The sequence below is a fragment of the Musca domestica genome, unplaced genomic scaffold (genome assembly GCF_030504385.1).
Source record: "Musca domestica strain aabys unplaced genomic scaffold, Musca_domestica.polishedcontigs.V.1.1 25, whole genome shotgun sequence".
Lineage (NCBI taxonomy): Eukaryota > Metazoa > Arthropoda > Insecta > Diptera > Muscidae > Musca > Musca domestica.
Genome location: NW_026712277.1, coordinates 10,130,115 through 10,145,601, shown reverse-complemented (window position 1 = coordinate 10,145,601; position 15,487 = coordinate 10,130,115). Strand labels below are relative to the sequence as shown.

At 36.4% G+C, this 15,487-nt stretch overlaps 4 protein-coding genes across 5 annotated transcripts; 2 read left to right on the top strand and 2 right to left on the bottom strand.

Moving 5' to 3' along the window:
• Positions 1–25: 25 nt before the first annotated feature.
• On the bottom strand, positions 26–10,983 carry LOC131802869 (uncharacterized). The gene is made up of 13 exons (XM_059123593.1): positions 10,683–10,983; positions 10,286–10,433; positions 9,940–10,224; positions 9,548–9,881; positions 9,414–9,485; positions 5,326–6,439; positions 4,906–5,251; positions 4,717–4,848; positions 2,342–3,902; positions 2,147–2,280; positions 1,763–2,091; positions 1,569–1,707; positions 26–1,505 (listed from the first exon to the last, which is right to left on the bottom strand). Exons 1-13 carry the CDS (start codon positions 10,808–10,810, stop codon positions 150–152), a joined length of 6,078 nt encoding a protein of 2,025 aa, XP_058979576.1. The 5' UTR covers positions 10,811–10,983; the 3' UTR covers positions 26–149.
• On the top strand, positions 4,033–4,697 carry LOC101895412 (ubiquitin-fold modifier 1). The gene is made up of 2 exons (XM_005177935.4): positions 4,033–4,220; positions 4,287–4,697. The coding sequence occupies exon 2, from the start codon at positions 4,335–4,337 to the stop codon at positions 4,590–4,592; it is 258 nt and encodes an 85-aa protein (XP_005177992.1). The 5' UTR covers positions 4,033–4,220; positions 4,287–4,334; the 3' UTR covers positions 4,593–4,697.
• LOC101895124 (uncharacterized) lies at positions 6,583–9,267 on the bottom strand. Its single transcript, XM_005177933.4, has 5 exons — positions 8,931–9,267; positions 8,703–8,874; positions 7,706–8,637; positions 6,960–7,636; positions 6,583–6,906 (listed from the first exon to the last, which is right to left on the bottom strand). The coding sequence occupies exons 1-5, from the start codon at positions 8,981–8,983 to the stop codon at positions 6,632–6,634; spliced, it is 2,109 nt and encodes a 702-aa protein (XP_005177990.1). The 5' UTR covers positions 8,984–9,267; the 3' UTR covers positions 6,583–6,631.
• A 1,124-nt stretch (positions 10,984–12,107) lies between the features above and the next one.
• Positions 12,108–14,628, top strand: LOC101895765 (CAAX prenyl protease 1 homolog). Of its 2 annotated transcripts, none has more exons than XM_059123650.1 (3): positions 12,108–12,242; positions 12,806–12,922; positions 13,003–14,628. In XM_059123650.1, exons 2-3 carry the CDS (start codon positions 12,830–12,832, stop codon positions 14,266–14,268), a joined length of 1,359 nt encoding a protein of 452 aa, XP_058979633.1. In that variant the 5' UTR covers positions 12,108–12,242; positions 12,806–12,829; the 3' UTR covers positions 14,269–14,628. The 2 variants fall into 2 exon arrangements, with proteins under 2 accessions (XP_058979633.1, XP_058979632.1); XM_059123649.1 differs by lacking the exon at positions 12,108–12,242 and adding an exon at positions 12,363–12,566.
• Positions 14,629–15,487: the final 859 nt, after the last annotated feature.

Here is a 15,487-nt window from a genome sequence, read left to right as displayed (position 1 = left end):
CCCTTCTTTGCCTCTCTGAGAACACTTTCCTTTTTGGGGAAAAACACTTCAATGTCTTGTAATTTATTAAAATTAAAAACATTTTAACAATAACTATATACAGCTGTAGTAAACTAAAGCTAACTTAAATAAAACATATAACATAAAATCTATTTGCCTTGTAGCTTTGCCAGAAAATCCACAAGGAATTGATGTCTGGCCGTTATTTCGAATAAAGTCCGTCTTGGCAGCTTTGTTGCAATACGTCGGTATAGTTCTTCCCGATTTGTTGAGCCCAACTTCATTTCAATTAAAATTACTTTATCCTCATCTCTAGTCCAAGCTGCATTTAATGGTAGTGGCACTGGACGGGGAATTTCGTTTGTGTCTTCAGTGGGTTCCGTAACCAAATTCGCAACAATATCAATTTTACAGTCTTCATCGCTACAAATGTTGGATGCTGAGGCATTTCTGGCTGGAGCTGCATCTTCTTCATTGGAATCGGTGTCCATTTTAAGTGTTGGGAAAGGACTTCGTGTGATTGAGGCGTGTTCTGGTAGAAATTCTAAATCGTCCGAATGTTCTTGTTTGACATTGGTATTGGCATTTGGGATGAACGTTGAGGAAGGCGTAGTGGTGGTGGAAGTTACAGCACCGCTGTTCGCCACCGAAGACGAACTTTTCATACTAGTTTTGGTTCTGGCCACAATATTTATGTGTTCCTTGGTATCAACAACGGTGTCTTCATTCAAGTTTTGCTCATCCGATGGCGTTTCAACCATGGATTTTAAACGTTTTGCACACTGTATGGCTGAATTATTTTCATGTATGACAACCATGGGTTGGTTGCCGAACGACCGAACTGCTCTGCCGGTGCCTTGTATCAGCGGAGATTTTGTTTTCTTACTCGGAGATTTTCGTTTTTCACGGACATTTGCATGTGACTGACAAGAGGTTGCAGTGGACGAAGGTGAATTTAATGATTGATGTCCTTGATTTTTGCGAGGCGATGTTTTTCCGGTGGCTGGTGTATTGCCCGCAGTGGAAGCTTCCTCATTGAAATTCAATGATACCTTTTTAGCGTTGGGATGATGACCTTGGAAATTACTATTTAAATTGGGTGTACTCGTTGCACTTGCCGAATAACAAGTGGAGCCATAATATGACGGATTCAGTCGCAAAGCATGTGCTTTCAGAGTATTCTCATCACAAGGTTCAAACGATGAACAACTATCATCTTCTTCGGCTGTAGTATCGATTACAAGAACCTTCGATACATCTTCCTCTTCAGATTTGTCCTGTTCATCGGTAGACTCAGTGTTGGCTGCAACGTTTGCCAGCTCCGATGTAGATTGCAAACGTTTTTCGCCGTGGTCCTTAATAGCGTGGACACACCCAGTAATCTGAGTCTGAGAGGGTTGTGCAGGTGGTGTAGACGTTCGATTGTCTTTGTATGACACAGCCATAAAGGACAATTTGGCGGGCAGTAACATCTTAGATCCATAAAAAATACGTCCATTAATGTACTGCAAAATATGAGTTACAAATTGTCAATAGAAAATATTGTTTATTTATTTTGACATACATACCCTTAACTGACAAGTGGGCGCCTGGTTTTGAGTATCATTTACGCTTGAATCCATGTCCGTAATTGTCTCTACATGTTCACCTGGACGATTCGATTGCTGTTCTTTAACATTCAATATATGCTCCGGTGTCGAAAATAATCTAAAAATAGTTTTCAATGAAATTGTGTCTCCGAAAATAAAATTTATAAACTTACCTCTCGGGAGGAGTGCTTTTGGGAAACTGTTGCATAAACCAGTCTATTAGGAATTGATTACCCTTTAGGAGGGGTATGATTTTCGACTCAATCTTCTTCATAGTCACGTCCGGATCATCAGCTAATTCATTGAGGCAATTGTATATTTTGCGAATTTGGGCAGGTTGTTTGTTGAAGTAGATGTTCAATTTGTTGATGAATGTTGTCATATTAGTTATCATAAAGTGTTCAAAAAATTTTCCAATTTCTGCCGCCTCGGACGGCAAGAGAAATGTCAGGAATACTTGTGCCAATTCTGGATGGTCTGGCAAAAACAGTTTTTCCAATTTCTACACAAAGCAAAACGATTAGAGGTAAATCAAATAGAACCTAGAACATACTTACATAATATAAGTCCGATACTTTGTCCTTTTTGGGATCAAATGTTTTTAAAATAGTGTTAAACTTTTTGCAATCATCTGCCCTGTTGGATGCCCTGAATGCTTCCTCCACTTTCTCATAAAAATTAAATGCATAAACTGCAAAGAAAAATGAATTAAGTTAAGGAGAAATCAGAGAAATTGTTGTTCATTCTCTTACTTGCATCTTTACGATTAGCTTCCTCTGGAGTATCAGGCAGTAACATGTGTCTGAAGTTCTCCTCCTGCCGATTAATTTTTCTAGCCATTCTTTGAGTTGATGGACTGCTCTCATCTTCGGCATTTGAATTGCGGGAACGTTTTAAGCCACTGGGACTGGAGTTTCCTCCATTGTTGTTACTGGCACTCTTGTTGCAAATCATTTTCAAGCCCTTTAGCAGGTTTGTGTACAATTCCAAAGCCTTAAACCTTCGATAGAAATGTTGTACAATTGGTGAGTGTTTGTGGCGTACCTGCAGCGTCTCCAAATGTAATCCGTAGGCGGTTATTAAATCTTCGCAACGTTGTTTAATAGATCGTTTTTCTCGATAGGCTATTGATTTTCGGGTTATACTCCTATTCAACTTTGTGATGTGTGATAGAATAACAGTTCTACGCCGGTATTTGCCACACTGCTGCTTTGTTTTTAGTGTGGTATTTAAATTTTCTTTGTTGCCATCACTGAATGTTGCATTTGGTTGGGAATTTTTCGAAACTATTCCTAAGTCTATCTGCTGAGGTTGTCTATTTGTCGTGTTAATAGATTTTACGTTGGAAAGGGTAGTTACAGATGTAATTAATTGTGAAGCGTCCGAACACCTATCTCTTTCTGAATTTGAAGTTGTATCCCGTTTGGACCCCTGGGGACTTTTGGCAGTGGTGGGGTTTATTGGTGTTGTACTTGTAGCAGACTGTGCTGGATCTCCGGATGTTGTAACTGTGGAGTTGTTTGCCTCAGGACTTCTATCTATTGTAGTTGTGGGAGATTGTGTTGGCTCAGCATGACCTGTGCCAGTCGATGAATTTTCCGGTGCTGGTATTTGAGAGTTATCTTCAGCGGCTTGAGTTAATGCAGTCGTGTCCGCTGCATGATTTATTCCTTGCATGGAATCATCGGAAGAGATCGTTACGGTATCGATTGATGCAGTATTTATATCAGCCGACTGATGACTAAATGTTGTTGAAATCTGACCATACTGCGGCTGAAGTGTTTTTGTAGTCACATCAAAATTGTACGTCACAACTGGTACATCCAAGGTTGAGCTATTGGCATTACAACTTCGGTTTATATGATCAACGTTTGTATTTGTCGACGTCGCGTCCAAGAGACTTCCTGTGCTAGTATTGTTGGCGGACGATAGTAATGTGGTATTATTTAGACCAGCAACACTTGAAGTATTTGGAAGTATTGAGGGCAGGTTCGTAGCTGGAGGACTGCCAAAAACATAGTTTACATTAATGGTCAATGAACGGGGAAGCCTTCTTCTTTTTGCTTTGGGTGCGTCGTTGCTTGGTAAATTCCTTTTTCGTGTAGTTGGAGTATTGTTTTCCGACAATGTCTGCGATTCACATGGATGTGTCTGAACTGGTGTCTCATCAATATTCTCTTCCTCAGTAAGAATGTCCTCACCTACGGCTTCTCGTACAAATTCAAAAAATGAATTTCTGAATTTATCTGACACCGTCACGTTTGGATTTTTGGGTTTCCTTTTTGGTTTCGGAGGCGCAGGAGGAGCGTTTTTCTGGCATTAACAAAAAAAAAACAAACAATAACAATCAATCCAGTTATCGATAGTTTATTGTGAATTTATAAAAGGAATGTACATGAATGACAACACAACAATGCACGATGAATTGATAACTCATCTACATCAAATGTTCATTCACAGTAACGTCAAGCTAAAACACATTACACTGGAGGCGAAGCACATATTGAACAAGTCATTTGTTCGTTTCTAATAAAAAAGTATTGCATTTATTGGAAAACAGTTTTCTTTTAGCAAGAAAAAAGTCGACTAAGTAGATAAGTTAGTGGCGTTCCTTTGAAAACTGCATATATAGTAAGTACAATTTCTATAATCTATAAACCAACAAACTTTCTACTGACCACGTCACTAACATTTTAGGTACTGTCATTGAATAGTTAATCTGCCAAGCAGACACAAATAGCCAACATGTCCAAGGTTACTTTTAAGATTACTTTAACTTCGGATCCCAAATTGCCATTTAAAGTTTTGAGTGTACCCGAAGCTACACCCTTCACAGCGGTCCTGAAATTCGCCGCTGAGGAATTCAAAGTTCCTGCTGCCACCAGTGCAATTATTACTGACGATGGTATTGGTATTAGCCCTCAACAAACGGCTGGAAATGTCTTTTTAAAACATGGCTCAGAGTTACGTCTCATTCCCAGAGATCGTGTCGGCCATTATTAGGGTTAAGTAATAGTTTAAAGTAATAGACAACTAAATATTTCATTCATTTCAGAAACAACTACCTATTGTGTTAATGCTACTTTTTGTTACAATATAAAAAAGAAATGACATTAAAGCTTCTTACCTTTTGCAAATATTGTTGAAATACTAGTGGCAATTCAGAAAACCGATCTTTGGGCAAGGGCACGGTATTGTTTTCAAAGCCAATTATAGGTGTATACTCTACAGGTGGTGCCCTCTGGTGTTCAAAGTAATACTAAGGAAGATACCCTTATTTACTCACGATTCAAAAACAGTGTACTGAACCAATTACCTTGATGGGATTGTAATACTCAGCATTTCTCATTTGAACAATGTGGTCCCAAACACGCCGATGATTTTTTCCTGGTAACAAATCTTTGGTGAATCGTTTGCATGCCAATCGTTCAGCCGAAGATTTCTTAAAAATACGTTCTTTTCTTTGGCGTATGAGATTTACGTGTTTCTCCAGACCCATGGCTATTAAGTAGCATTCCACCGGCGAGAAGTGTTCTATGGTTAATACCTTGGGTGTAAACGGCATTCGTGGCAGATATTCGGGGTAAATGAAAACATCAGATTCCAAAAAACAATCCAAGAGACGGGGATGGAATCTTGGAATCTGCCGAGTATTGTGATTTCTAAAAGGAGACAACGGAAAAAGAACTTGTTGAGAAATGGTTGGTATTAAATCTAAAATTCTGTAAAAACTTACGTCAATTCCACTTCACGGTGAAGAAACTGCATCAGTGCTCTATTCTCTTCAGTATCCTGATCCAAGTCATGCGACCATTTATTTATAAGATTTATTGCCTTTTCCAAATTCCAAATTTTGAAATTGGCATTATCTTGGGACTTTTGCTGCAACTCTAAAAGCATCTCTTTAGGTTTCGATGCTAGCTTCCACAGCTCGGGATGACAATACACTTGTATATAGGTTTGCGTTAGCATTTGTACGTGTATTCGCATTTGTTGTTGCATTAAATCATATTGATATTTTGTGAATTCTTTATCTGACGGTGTTTCAGATTCAGTTGTAGTACTTGAAATTTGATTGACCTGCGCGTGTTTAAGGCTTTCAAACTTATCTATGTACTCGGCAATGGCATGCCGCTTTATTGAGATGTATTCTCCGGAGTAATTTGTTTCATATGGCACATCATATCGCGCAGCAGTTCCCTTCGATTTCTCCTTTAGAAACTTCGAACCGGTAATTACTTTTGTTCCACTCTCCATCAATTCATCTGTCGAATTGACAACCCTTGCTAGTTGAAAACAATTTGGTTGACCAGGTATAGGTACGGCAATTACATCAACTTGGGTACTTATGTTGTTGGCGGGAATGGATACTGTATTTGAAGGGGAGTTGTCGGCATTCTTTTTAGGTGTTGCCACTGGAATCATTGCCAAGGTTTCATCGTTTTCTTGAGATTGTTCTACGATATTCTGCCCATTGTGCGTAGTCGAAGGAGTGGACATAACGTCCGGATGGAAGGACATATTTTGTTGTGTAACATTATTTGATGATATTATAGAACATGACTCCGGCATAGATTCTTGTGGCTGCTGTGGCGGCTCCTGAATTGATGCCTGCTCTTCAAATTGTAATTGTCGGCTTACACATTCCGCATTTTCGCTTATTTTTTCCGGCGATGTGTTTGGTGTTGTATTTTGTTGTTCCTCTTGATAATTCAATATGAATTTACGAGGGGTCTCCAACTCAATACTATCAAATGGTATGCCTTCATTTAAGTTACTTAAAAGTTCAGTCATTAACTCCGCAATTTCTTTTTTCGAGATGTTCACATCTCTCAGCTCTTCAGCGTCAACTATAAGTGATAATATGAAATGAGTTTTGATTACAGTCAGTTTTTTATTAAATATTAAATAAAGTTTAAAATCAGCAATAATTTGTGCTAAAAACATCTATTATACTGGTTCAGAAAAAAATCATGCCTCATCAGAAGGTTGGTTGCTTTGTTAGAGTTATTTATTTCATAAATACCTACAATAATATGGAATTACATGCGATTCTTGTTGACGTAATAGTGGCTGTAGAAGAAATTATTTTCAAATTGTTCCTCTTCCCAAGGAGAGCTTAAACTGGTTCGCAACAATTCTGTCACGGGAAATATACGTGAAACCGACGATGGTGATGGTATACAGGTGTTATAACGATAGAACATTCGTCTTACAGTCGGATATTTTTGTAACGATTTTAAACTACCATCAGGATCTGCTAAATATGAATCAATTTCCATTTTCAATGATTGTGGAAGGTTTCCATTTTCGGCAGCTAAAAGTAAATGTTTAAAGTTAAAGTTTTATTTTTGAAAATATGATACAAACCAGAATCAGTTGAATCACCAAAATCAAAAAATTCAGTAACCTCACATTCCGCTGATGATATATTCACAAGTGATGTATACTGATTATGAAAGTTGTCATCTCTTTTATGATATTCCTTGCCATATTTGAGCAACATGTTTCGTGGATGAAAACTTAGACAATATATGTTGTCTTTAAGTCCTGAAAGGAAACGAGTTTTAACTGGCGGGTATGTGAGTGCAGCCATAATTGAATCGGATTTGCTTCCATCCAAGTTATAATAATCTTTAAAATCCATTTGTAGGTCCTCCCTTAGCTGTTGCAATGCATCTTGCAAATGACACAGCTTTTTCGAGTTATAAAGTCTTATTAATTTCCATTTTATCGTTACCAGTGTAGGTAAGAAACAGCCGTAATAGTGGTTTTGTGTCATATCTAAAAATTCAAATGCCATAGCCATTGGCTCATACACAAGCAAGAATTCTTGTAGATAGTCAATTTCTTGATTTGATAAACAAGGAACATTTAAGCATTTAGAGATGTCTTTGAGTTGTTCTTTGCTGTTCAACAATTGTTTTATGGCTGCATATAGAGATGTCACGGAGTAGAGACATGGCTTTACCAAGGGTTCACCAAGGAAGGACATTACAACATCTGTTTGTTCTTTTGACATATATATGCGCCAAATATTGCAGCACCTGAAATAGGAATGATTTAAAAAATTGGTGTTAAATTGTGGCCAGCGCGGAAGAATAGGATGTACTTACTTTTCCATTGAACTACTGTGAAGGGACTTTCCACAACTGTTAAGCTTCCTAAAGAAGTTGCCACCCCATATTTTGTTTAGTTTTATTATATCTAACATAAATGCATTAACGTGAAACGCATCCGGATTTGATAAAAATGTCAGTTTTTCGGCAACATCATTCAGTTGTGGATTGCACGTGTTCTGAAATACATCTTTTCCCAAATTCAATTCGCCAAAATCATCAAAATAGTTTTGCATGTTTAACGTTGTGCAGGCAACAATTTGTGTAGGAGCAATACCATATTGTGTCATAGCTGCACTATACAAATGATACAAATTCTCCAGACATGCCAAATTTTCCACACACTTTTTACATGCTAACAATGCAGATTGCCTCCGTAATTCATCATCAACCCAGTGAGCAGATATCGCAATGTAATAGAATCCGTTGTAATTCCATACATCAAGGGTACAGCAAAAATATAATGTGCTGGCATTAAATATTTGAAACAACTCCATTCGTTTGTAATCGCATGTATCCTTGACTAGTTTTTCGTAATAATTGGATGGATGTATTTCTATTGCGATATCAGCATAGGAAAACAACTCCAAAAATGCCGGTCTCTGCACTGTGTCAAATGATAGATTCGTGGTTATCAGGAACTGAAGAATTTTGTGGTGAAACTGTTGCTGTTTTTCAGCATTTTGTGTGTCAGTAATTGACGGGCATAAAGTGGTACGGTTGTTGTGATTTTTCTTGCTTAGTTTAATAGAAGTCGCAGTATAATCATTCTTTCGCCTGATGAAGTCTTGATAAATATCTGGATGTTTGGTTTTCAAATGGCAAATGAAATTTGAACTGACTTTCAGCGATCCTTTAATTTTACCACCACATGTGTGACAAATGCCAACAATACCTGTGCATTCTTTCTGGTATTCAGTGTAAGCTATCTGCAAAAAAAAAAATGAATTGTGAATTGATAACGATTTCGCTACAATTTGTTGCTATATACTACCGTATGATCAATGTAAAAATATTTTCCACTAGTAAATAATAGTTTGTTGCCGGTACTTAAATAGATTGAAGTTTCTTTTCCGTCAGTGGTTTTAATTTGGGTCAATGAATCTGAGTGATTCGCATCGAATTGCTCTTTGTCCTGTATGAAGTTGCTCGTACTGCTGCCACTGCTAAAATATGGAAAGTTTATCAATGATTGGATATAAATGTATATTCCAGTACTTACAAACTGCTGTCCTCGCACTCATATTTTATGGAAAACGAACAAGTATCACTCATTTTACACACAATTCATTAAGCACTTCGGAGGAGTCTAGGGGTTTTCACAAATCACAACAGCATATTTAGCATATGTAATAGTATTGCACTTTGTAATTAGTATAATTAACTTTTCAATTTATCAATTAACTTGTTCCTGGCTTATGCAGTTGTATATTGTGAATGCCGATAGAAAACAAAGACATTAGATATGACAGTGTTGCCATAGCTCACAACGTAATCTTGCTTCATATTATACCAATTGATAAAGACCCCAAAATGTTTTACTCAATCGGGATGTTATGTTAAAATAATTTTTCGGTAGGACGAAAAGAAAAGGATTACAGGACCCACAAACTCACTTTATGGGAGGGCAGTTGCCAATTTCTATCATAAGTTAATACGTAAAAAATTTGTTTAAACATATCAGGCAAATCTTTAATGTACATACCCAGTTCTTTTTCAGCTGCAACATATTCGGGGTCATTAATGGGATCGTCATCATCTCCTACTAAACTAGAATCTGAAACAGTTTACATTATTTACTTTGTGTGACTTATTTTTAAGATCAATATGAAAACATACTCAGTGGCTTTAAGAAATCGGTTAAAAATTGATTCCAATCTTCATCGACCACCTGAGAATCTGGTTCTGCCGGCTCAGTGTAGTCAACATCGGGTGGAACAAATTCAGACTCAATATCTTCTATGGTGGTTTGTTGCAGACACAATTTCGATCGCGTTCGAGTTGCGATTCTGAGCTCTTCTTGGGGACCCTTTTTATTAAGCGGTACCTTGAAACAGCCATCCTCAGTAAGTTTTACAGGTGAATCATCCGGTTCGGTTTGAACGGCTGGAGTTTGAGGAGTTCGCGGATTGGAGTCCAAATCGGAAGCAGTTGTGTTTGGATCATCATCTGACTGTAAATGACAACAGATAAATTACTGAAATAATGCGAATATCAAGAAAGAATCTTACCACGAAATCTTCTTCTTTGAATGTATATTCTTCATCTTCTTCGTCCGAGTTCAGCTCTTCATTAATCAGTGATGCTATTTCTGTTTGCTCTGCACTCAGGATTTTTGGCAATGAAATAATCGGCTGCTTCTTGAGTTCCTTTGCTTTCGAACGGGTTAATTTTGGAATGGATGGAGTATCTGTTATAATAATGGCTCTATCTTCAGCCTTAAGTTTCTCACGAGCCAGCTCATCTTCAGCCTTCAAGGTTATGAGTGCAAGGATGTGTTCATTTTTAACGAATTTCTAAATTAAGAACAAAATCAATCAAAGCAAATCTTGCGCACGTACATAAATGAAAACTTACGTGTAGGAGTTTCATCATTTCTTCATGAGACAATGCATTTTTACGCGCCACTTTACGTAGCCTTGTTTCCAAAGCAACTGCATCCTCCAAATCACAGTCTTCAAATTCTGATTCAAAATCACTGAATGTAAGAATTTCACAACGTTTTCTGCAAAGTATACATATATGTAATAAAATTTAAGTTTATTTAAAAAATCTTGTTATTTTTAAACTATTGAAGATTACACGCAAATAAATCACAATAGAGTTGCCTTTAAGGGGGTAATTACATTCCCCTACACATTTGTTGCTGCTTAAGACTACAAGTCAATTCTCCTATATTGTTAGCGAAAAAGACCTCGAAATTTAAGAGGAATTCTGTAGTTCTGTTTGATAAAAAAAAACTTTTTTCACAAACCTTTTCCTGCTTTTATTTGAACTTGTACTGGAACCACTTAAATTTTGCCTACTATTGTTGTCATCGGGCTCTTCAGGCGATGCCTGGCTTGTGCCACTTTGATTCTTTTTGGATGCTGACTGACGCATTTGTCTTGCAAGATTTTATCACCAATAGCAACAATTATGTGCCAACACTCTTCACATACAAATTAAATACACTTTCCAGTGAAAAATGCTAAAATATTTCCGAAATTTTCGCCATAGAGGACGAGGACGACGCTTGTTTCTATTGTCAACAACCAGCTGGTGTTAAATTAATGTTGCCACATTGTTAAGTGTAAACACTATTGTGAATGGTATATAAGAATAATGAAGCTGTATGGCCACATATTAAAACATCACTTGAATTTGTTCAATTTGTTTTGTATTTGAACTGGAACACATTGCACACAAAACGAATCGAAATTCGTTATTTTACAAAAGAGAAGAAACAAAGAAAAAATGATCAACCAGATTAATAATTTTTAACAATTGCCTAGACTTCACACGAATGACTTTGTTTTTGTGATAACAATTACATAAATTCACTCGTCTCGTATTACAGGTGGCTTTTTTCAGTGATATTTGCTCTATTCCAGTATCTACAATAATCTACTAATTTTGGAATTTTCTTCGATATTATAAAGGAAAAATCTGTTATCGTAGTAAAATGTTTACATTCTTGCAGTTCTTGAACAGACCAAATTATGTATGTATCTAATACACCTTCCCCATCATAGTAAAATGTTTCGAACATCCGTATTATCCAGATACGCAAGGTCCACATCTTCAAACCAACCAAATAAAATCACATGAAAATAAAAATTTATTAAGAATTCTTCCAAATTAACATTGTACAATGAAATGAAGGTAACCTCATTTCAAATAAGCATACCCAACTCGGCATTTTCTATAATTTAACTTGTCAAATATCAATGCCTAGAAAACAGTTCACCTCTTCGATTTTATAAACATAGATTTTGACAATGAGATGTTGCCTAAGGAAAAATTTTGAAAAAATTATATTACATATGACTGCATCACTTTACCTTATTAGTTCTACTATGCAAATTAACATTCTTCCAAACAACACATCACTATAAGATATGATAAGATATGTCAATCTTGAAATTGTTCAATATTAAAATACATTCAATATAAAAATATCATTGTTTAATTAAGAATTTTTCCGATAAGTTTGCAAAAGTTCCAAACAGGAAAAAAGCGGTTATCTTTGACACCACATAATTTCAGTAATCCGTGTATGCACTTTTCATTGGATTTAATAAATGCTCTCTTCCCGAACCTGCTATTTTTGCAATTTTTTTCGATACCATAAAGGGAAAATCGGTTATCGTACCCCACAACACAACTTGATGTGTGGCCAATGATCAACCACAGGCACGTTTGAAAAATCGATTGCAAATTTAAATTAATCGAAAGTCGATACGTAAGAACCGGTGCGTTGTTGTTTTTGGGGTGTTGCGGGGAGAGATTGCAAACAGAATAAAAATTAACTTTTACGTGGAATTTCGAGAGTGTAAGTAAAAAACTAATAGATTGAAAAGAATGGTTTTGATATTGTGTTCCTGGTTTCGAAATTGCGTTCCTGGACAAAAAAGTACTTTGTTTAGGAAGTACAATAGGATTCACAATGCGACACCTCCACTTAGCTGCATATGTTCTCCTTATCATGGCATGATATTAACAAATGCCCAAATGCCAGTCTGAAAATTAATCAATCAATCAATTAATGAGGGCTCTTGAATTGTTGATGACACTTCCAACCTGCAAAATTAGTTTTATTTGGCGCCTATTAAGACCGAGTCTTCCAATTAACCCTTACTGCTACCGGCAGCTGTGTGTGAGTGGTTTCAGAGATCTCCTCACCAGCATTGTTCAGCAGCTGTTCGTCTGCATTATGTTTAAAATGCATAAATAAGTCTATACCACAATTTCCTCAGTACTTCAGTACAAAAATATTTTTGATACGTTAACTGCTATAATATAATAAGATAATTCCCGCACTTGTACAGATGTATTAGATTAATGCTATAAAAAACGCCTGTGTATGCCAGATCATTAATGAGTCTATATTTTCAGACCACTTTGAGGAAATCAGCCACGATGGGTGTATCGGAAGCTGAATTAGTATTGTATGCAATTATATTCGTTTGCATATTTGAAAATCTTTTTGAAATATACATTTCCTTGAGACAGGTATGTATTACATTATGTTTTGCAACATTAACATCACTTCAGTCATTTAAATTTCGAAAACATATGACTGTATCTTTCAGGTCAATGTCTATAAAACAACCAATAAAGTACCGGTCGAACTGAAGGATCATATGAATGAAGAAACATTTTTCAAAGCACGCATTTATGGTTTAGACAAGGAACAATTTGGAATTTTCAAAAGTATTCTATTGGATGTAATCGTTATTCCGTTGGAACTGTATTGCGGCATTATCTCCCTATTCTGGCAAACATCGTTGCATATTGTTGACAAATTGAATTTCGATGTCAACAATGAAATCCTTGTGAGCTGTGTTTTTGTTGTTGTCATTGGATTATACGGTTATGTTAAGGAGCTGCCCTTCAAAGTATATGGAACCTTTGTGCTGGAAGAAAAACATGGCTTCAACAAACAAACACCGGGCTTCTTTGTGTGGGATCAAATCAAAGGACTGTTGTTGAGCAACATTCTCACCGTTCTGCTGTCGGCTGCTGTGGTCTTCATTGTACAGTGGGGTGGGGAATACTTCTTCATTTATTTGTGGGCATTTGCTGGTATTATCTCTTTGGTCTTGCTGACAATTTACCCCATATTTATTGCACCTTTGTTCGATAAATACACACCACTGGAAGAAGGAGATCTTCGCACTGCAATTGAGAAATTGGCTGCATCTTTGAAATTCCCACTTACCAAATTGTATGTGGTTGAAGGATCGAAGCGTTCGTCACATAGCAATGCTTACTTCTATGGTCTGTGGAATTCCAAACGTATTGTTCTTTTCGACACATTGCTGTTGAACAAGGGAAAGAAAGATAACACTGAAGTTAAAAAGGAAGACGAAGGCAAGGGCTGTACCAATGATGAAGTCGTTGCTGTCCTTGGTCATGAGCTTGGCCATTGGAAGTTGGGACATGTTACCAAGAATATTGTAATTATGCAAGTTAATCTCTTGTTATTGTTCTTCGTCTTCAACTATTGCTTCAAATATGCCCCTTTCTATGAGGCATTGGGATTTGCTCCAGGTGTACGTCCTATTCTGGTTGGTCTCTTCATTGTCCTGACCTATGTCATGGCACCATATAATGCCATTTTAAGCTTTGCCCTGACAATTCTTTCCAGACGTTTTGAGTATCAAGCTGATGAGTTTGCCCAGAAATTGGGTTATGCCGATCTTTTGCAAAAGGCTTTGATCAAATTGAATTTGGATAATTTGGGCTTCCCCGTCCATGACTGGCTATATTCGTCATGGAATCATTCACATCCTACGTTATTGCAGCGCATGAATCGACTAAAAGTATTGGAAGCCAAAGACAAGAAAAGTCAGTAGAGGAGTAGAAAGTGGAGATGTGCTTTTGATTTGCACAAAAACTATAAAACTGGGGCTGGATTCTTGTTCCATGAAAATATAAAATGAAAAATATTTTCTTTATAAAATTTTTCATTTGACATTTCGTTTCTTTATAAAAGTTTTCATTTCACATTTTCATAGAACAAGAATCGAGGCCCTGCTTTCCAAATATTTTCACTGAAAAACCATTTATAAACTTTTTTTAAAAAAAGAACACTTTTTTATTGTCTATAAATATTGTAATATTCCTTTGTATAGCGCTTGTGAGATTTCATAAGCATTTAGAATTATAACAATGTTTTTTAAATTTAATTTTCAATAAAATTTCAGTACAAACAAGTTGTGTCTTTACATGTTGTATTGGGTAAAACTTTCGCTTTAAGGGGGTCACATATAGGTAGGTGAAATTTAGTTATTGGGAGGGAGAAGGTGTGAAAAGGTAACATGTAACTTCTTCCAGATAAACTTACTTTTTCTTTTAAAAACGTTTTGTTTGTGCTTCCCGATTATTAATAACAATTCAAATAGCTATAATGTTTTTCCTAGGATTCTAAGTTTTGAATTGCATGTTCAAATTGACCTTTTTAGCTTTGAATTGCATTTCCTATTTCAATGGCACTCACAACATAAGCATTTGCAGCTTTCCTAAAATAAGCATCCCTTATACATTTTGGTACACATTCTAAATTCCGTTTAGTCTTCACCAGCTCAAGGTTATTGTATTGTTTTATGGCAACCTCTAGTTAAATAGTGTCAGTAAATTTATCCAACAAATGAAGGTAAATAAATGCAGTACACATTGCCAAAGACAAGAAGATTACGTTGATGCGAAAAGTAAACACGACAAAGTTGATATATGTAAGAGACAGAGGAGTAGCACAGAAGGATGGAAAAAGAAAATTTAACCAAGGTCTAAAAAGATTTGAACAAGATGAGTGGGATGAAGTGGCAATGCCACAAATTTTAGGAAAAACTTTTAAAACCATTTTTACCAGCCAGAGTTACACATACATTCGTATGTCGTTCTTTGGGCATGTTGATGTAACGAATGCACTGACTTGGAAATATTTTTATTGTAAAAATGTTTACCAAACAAATAAATATCTAAAGATTGTGGGTATGCACTTCCAAACTCAAATAAAAATACTAAGAGAAAGACATTATAGTTCTTGTGTATACTTTCTATTATGGGATTGGG

What these genes read in the sequence shown, in the direction of transcription:
- LOC131802869 (XM_059123593.1), bottom strand. Translation starts at nt 10,810, where the DNA reads ATGCGTCAGTCAGCATCCAAAAAGAATCAAAGTGGCACAAGCCAGGCA. An exon ending in CGATTTCTTAAAGCCACTGA is followed by an intron (nt 9,486 to 9,547) that starts GTATGTTTTCAT and finishes AAACTGTTTCAG; the next exon opens with ATTCTAGTTTAGTAGGAGAT. An exon ending in CACCGTGAAGTGGAATTGAC is followed by an intron (nt 5,252 to 5,325) that starts GTAAGTTTTTAC and finishes GTCTCCTTTTAG; the next exon opens with AAATCACAATACTCGGCAGA.
- LOC101895765 (XM_059123649.1), top strand. Translation starts at nt 12,456, where the DNA reads ATGAGGGCTCTTGAATTGTTGATGACACTTCCAACCTGCAAAATTAGT. An exon ending in ACTGCTACCGGCAGCTGTGT is followed by an intron (nt 12,567 to 12,805) that starts GTGAGTGGTTTC and finishes CTATATTTTCAG; the next exon opens with ACCACTTTGAGGAAATCAGC. An exon ending in TATACATTTCCTTGAGACAG is followed by an intron (nt 12,923 to 13,002) that starts GTATGTATTACA and finishes TGTATCTTTCAG; the next exon opens with GTCAATGTCTATAAAACAAC.
- LOC101895412 (XM_005177935.4), top strand. Translation starts at nt 4,335, where the DNA reads ATGTCCAAGGTTACTTTTAAGATTACTTTAACTTCGGATCCCAAATTG.
- LOC101895124 (XM_005177933.4), bottom strand. Translation starts at nt 8,983, where the DNA reads ATGAGTGATACTTGTTCGTTTTCCATAAAATATGAGTGCGAGGACAGC. An exon ending in GAGTGCGAGGACAGCAGTTT is followed by an intron (nt 8,875 to 8,930) that starts GTAAGTACTGGA and finishes TCCATATTTTAG; the next exon opens with CAGTGGCAGCAGTACGAGCA. An exon ending in CACAGTAGTTCAATGGAAAA is followed by an intron (nt 7,637 to 7,705) that starts GTAAGTACATCC and finishes TTCCTATTTCAG; the next exon opens with GTGCTGCAATATTTGGCGCA.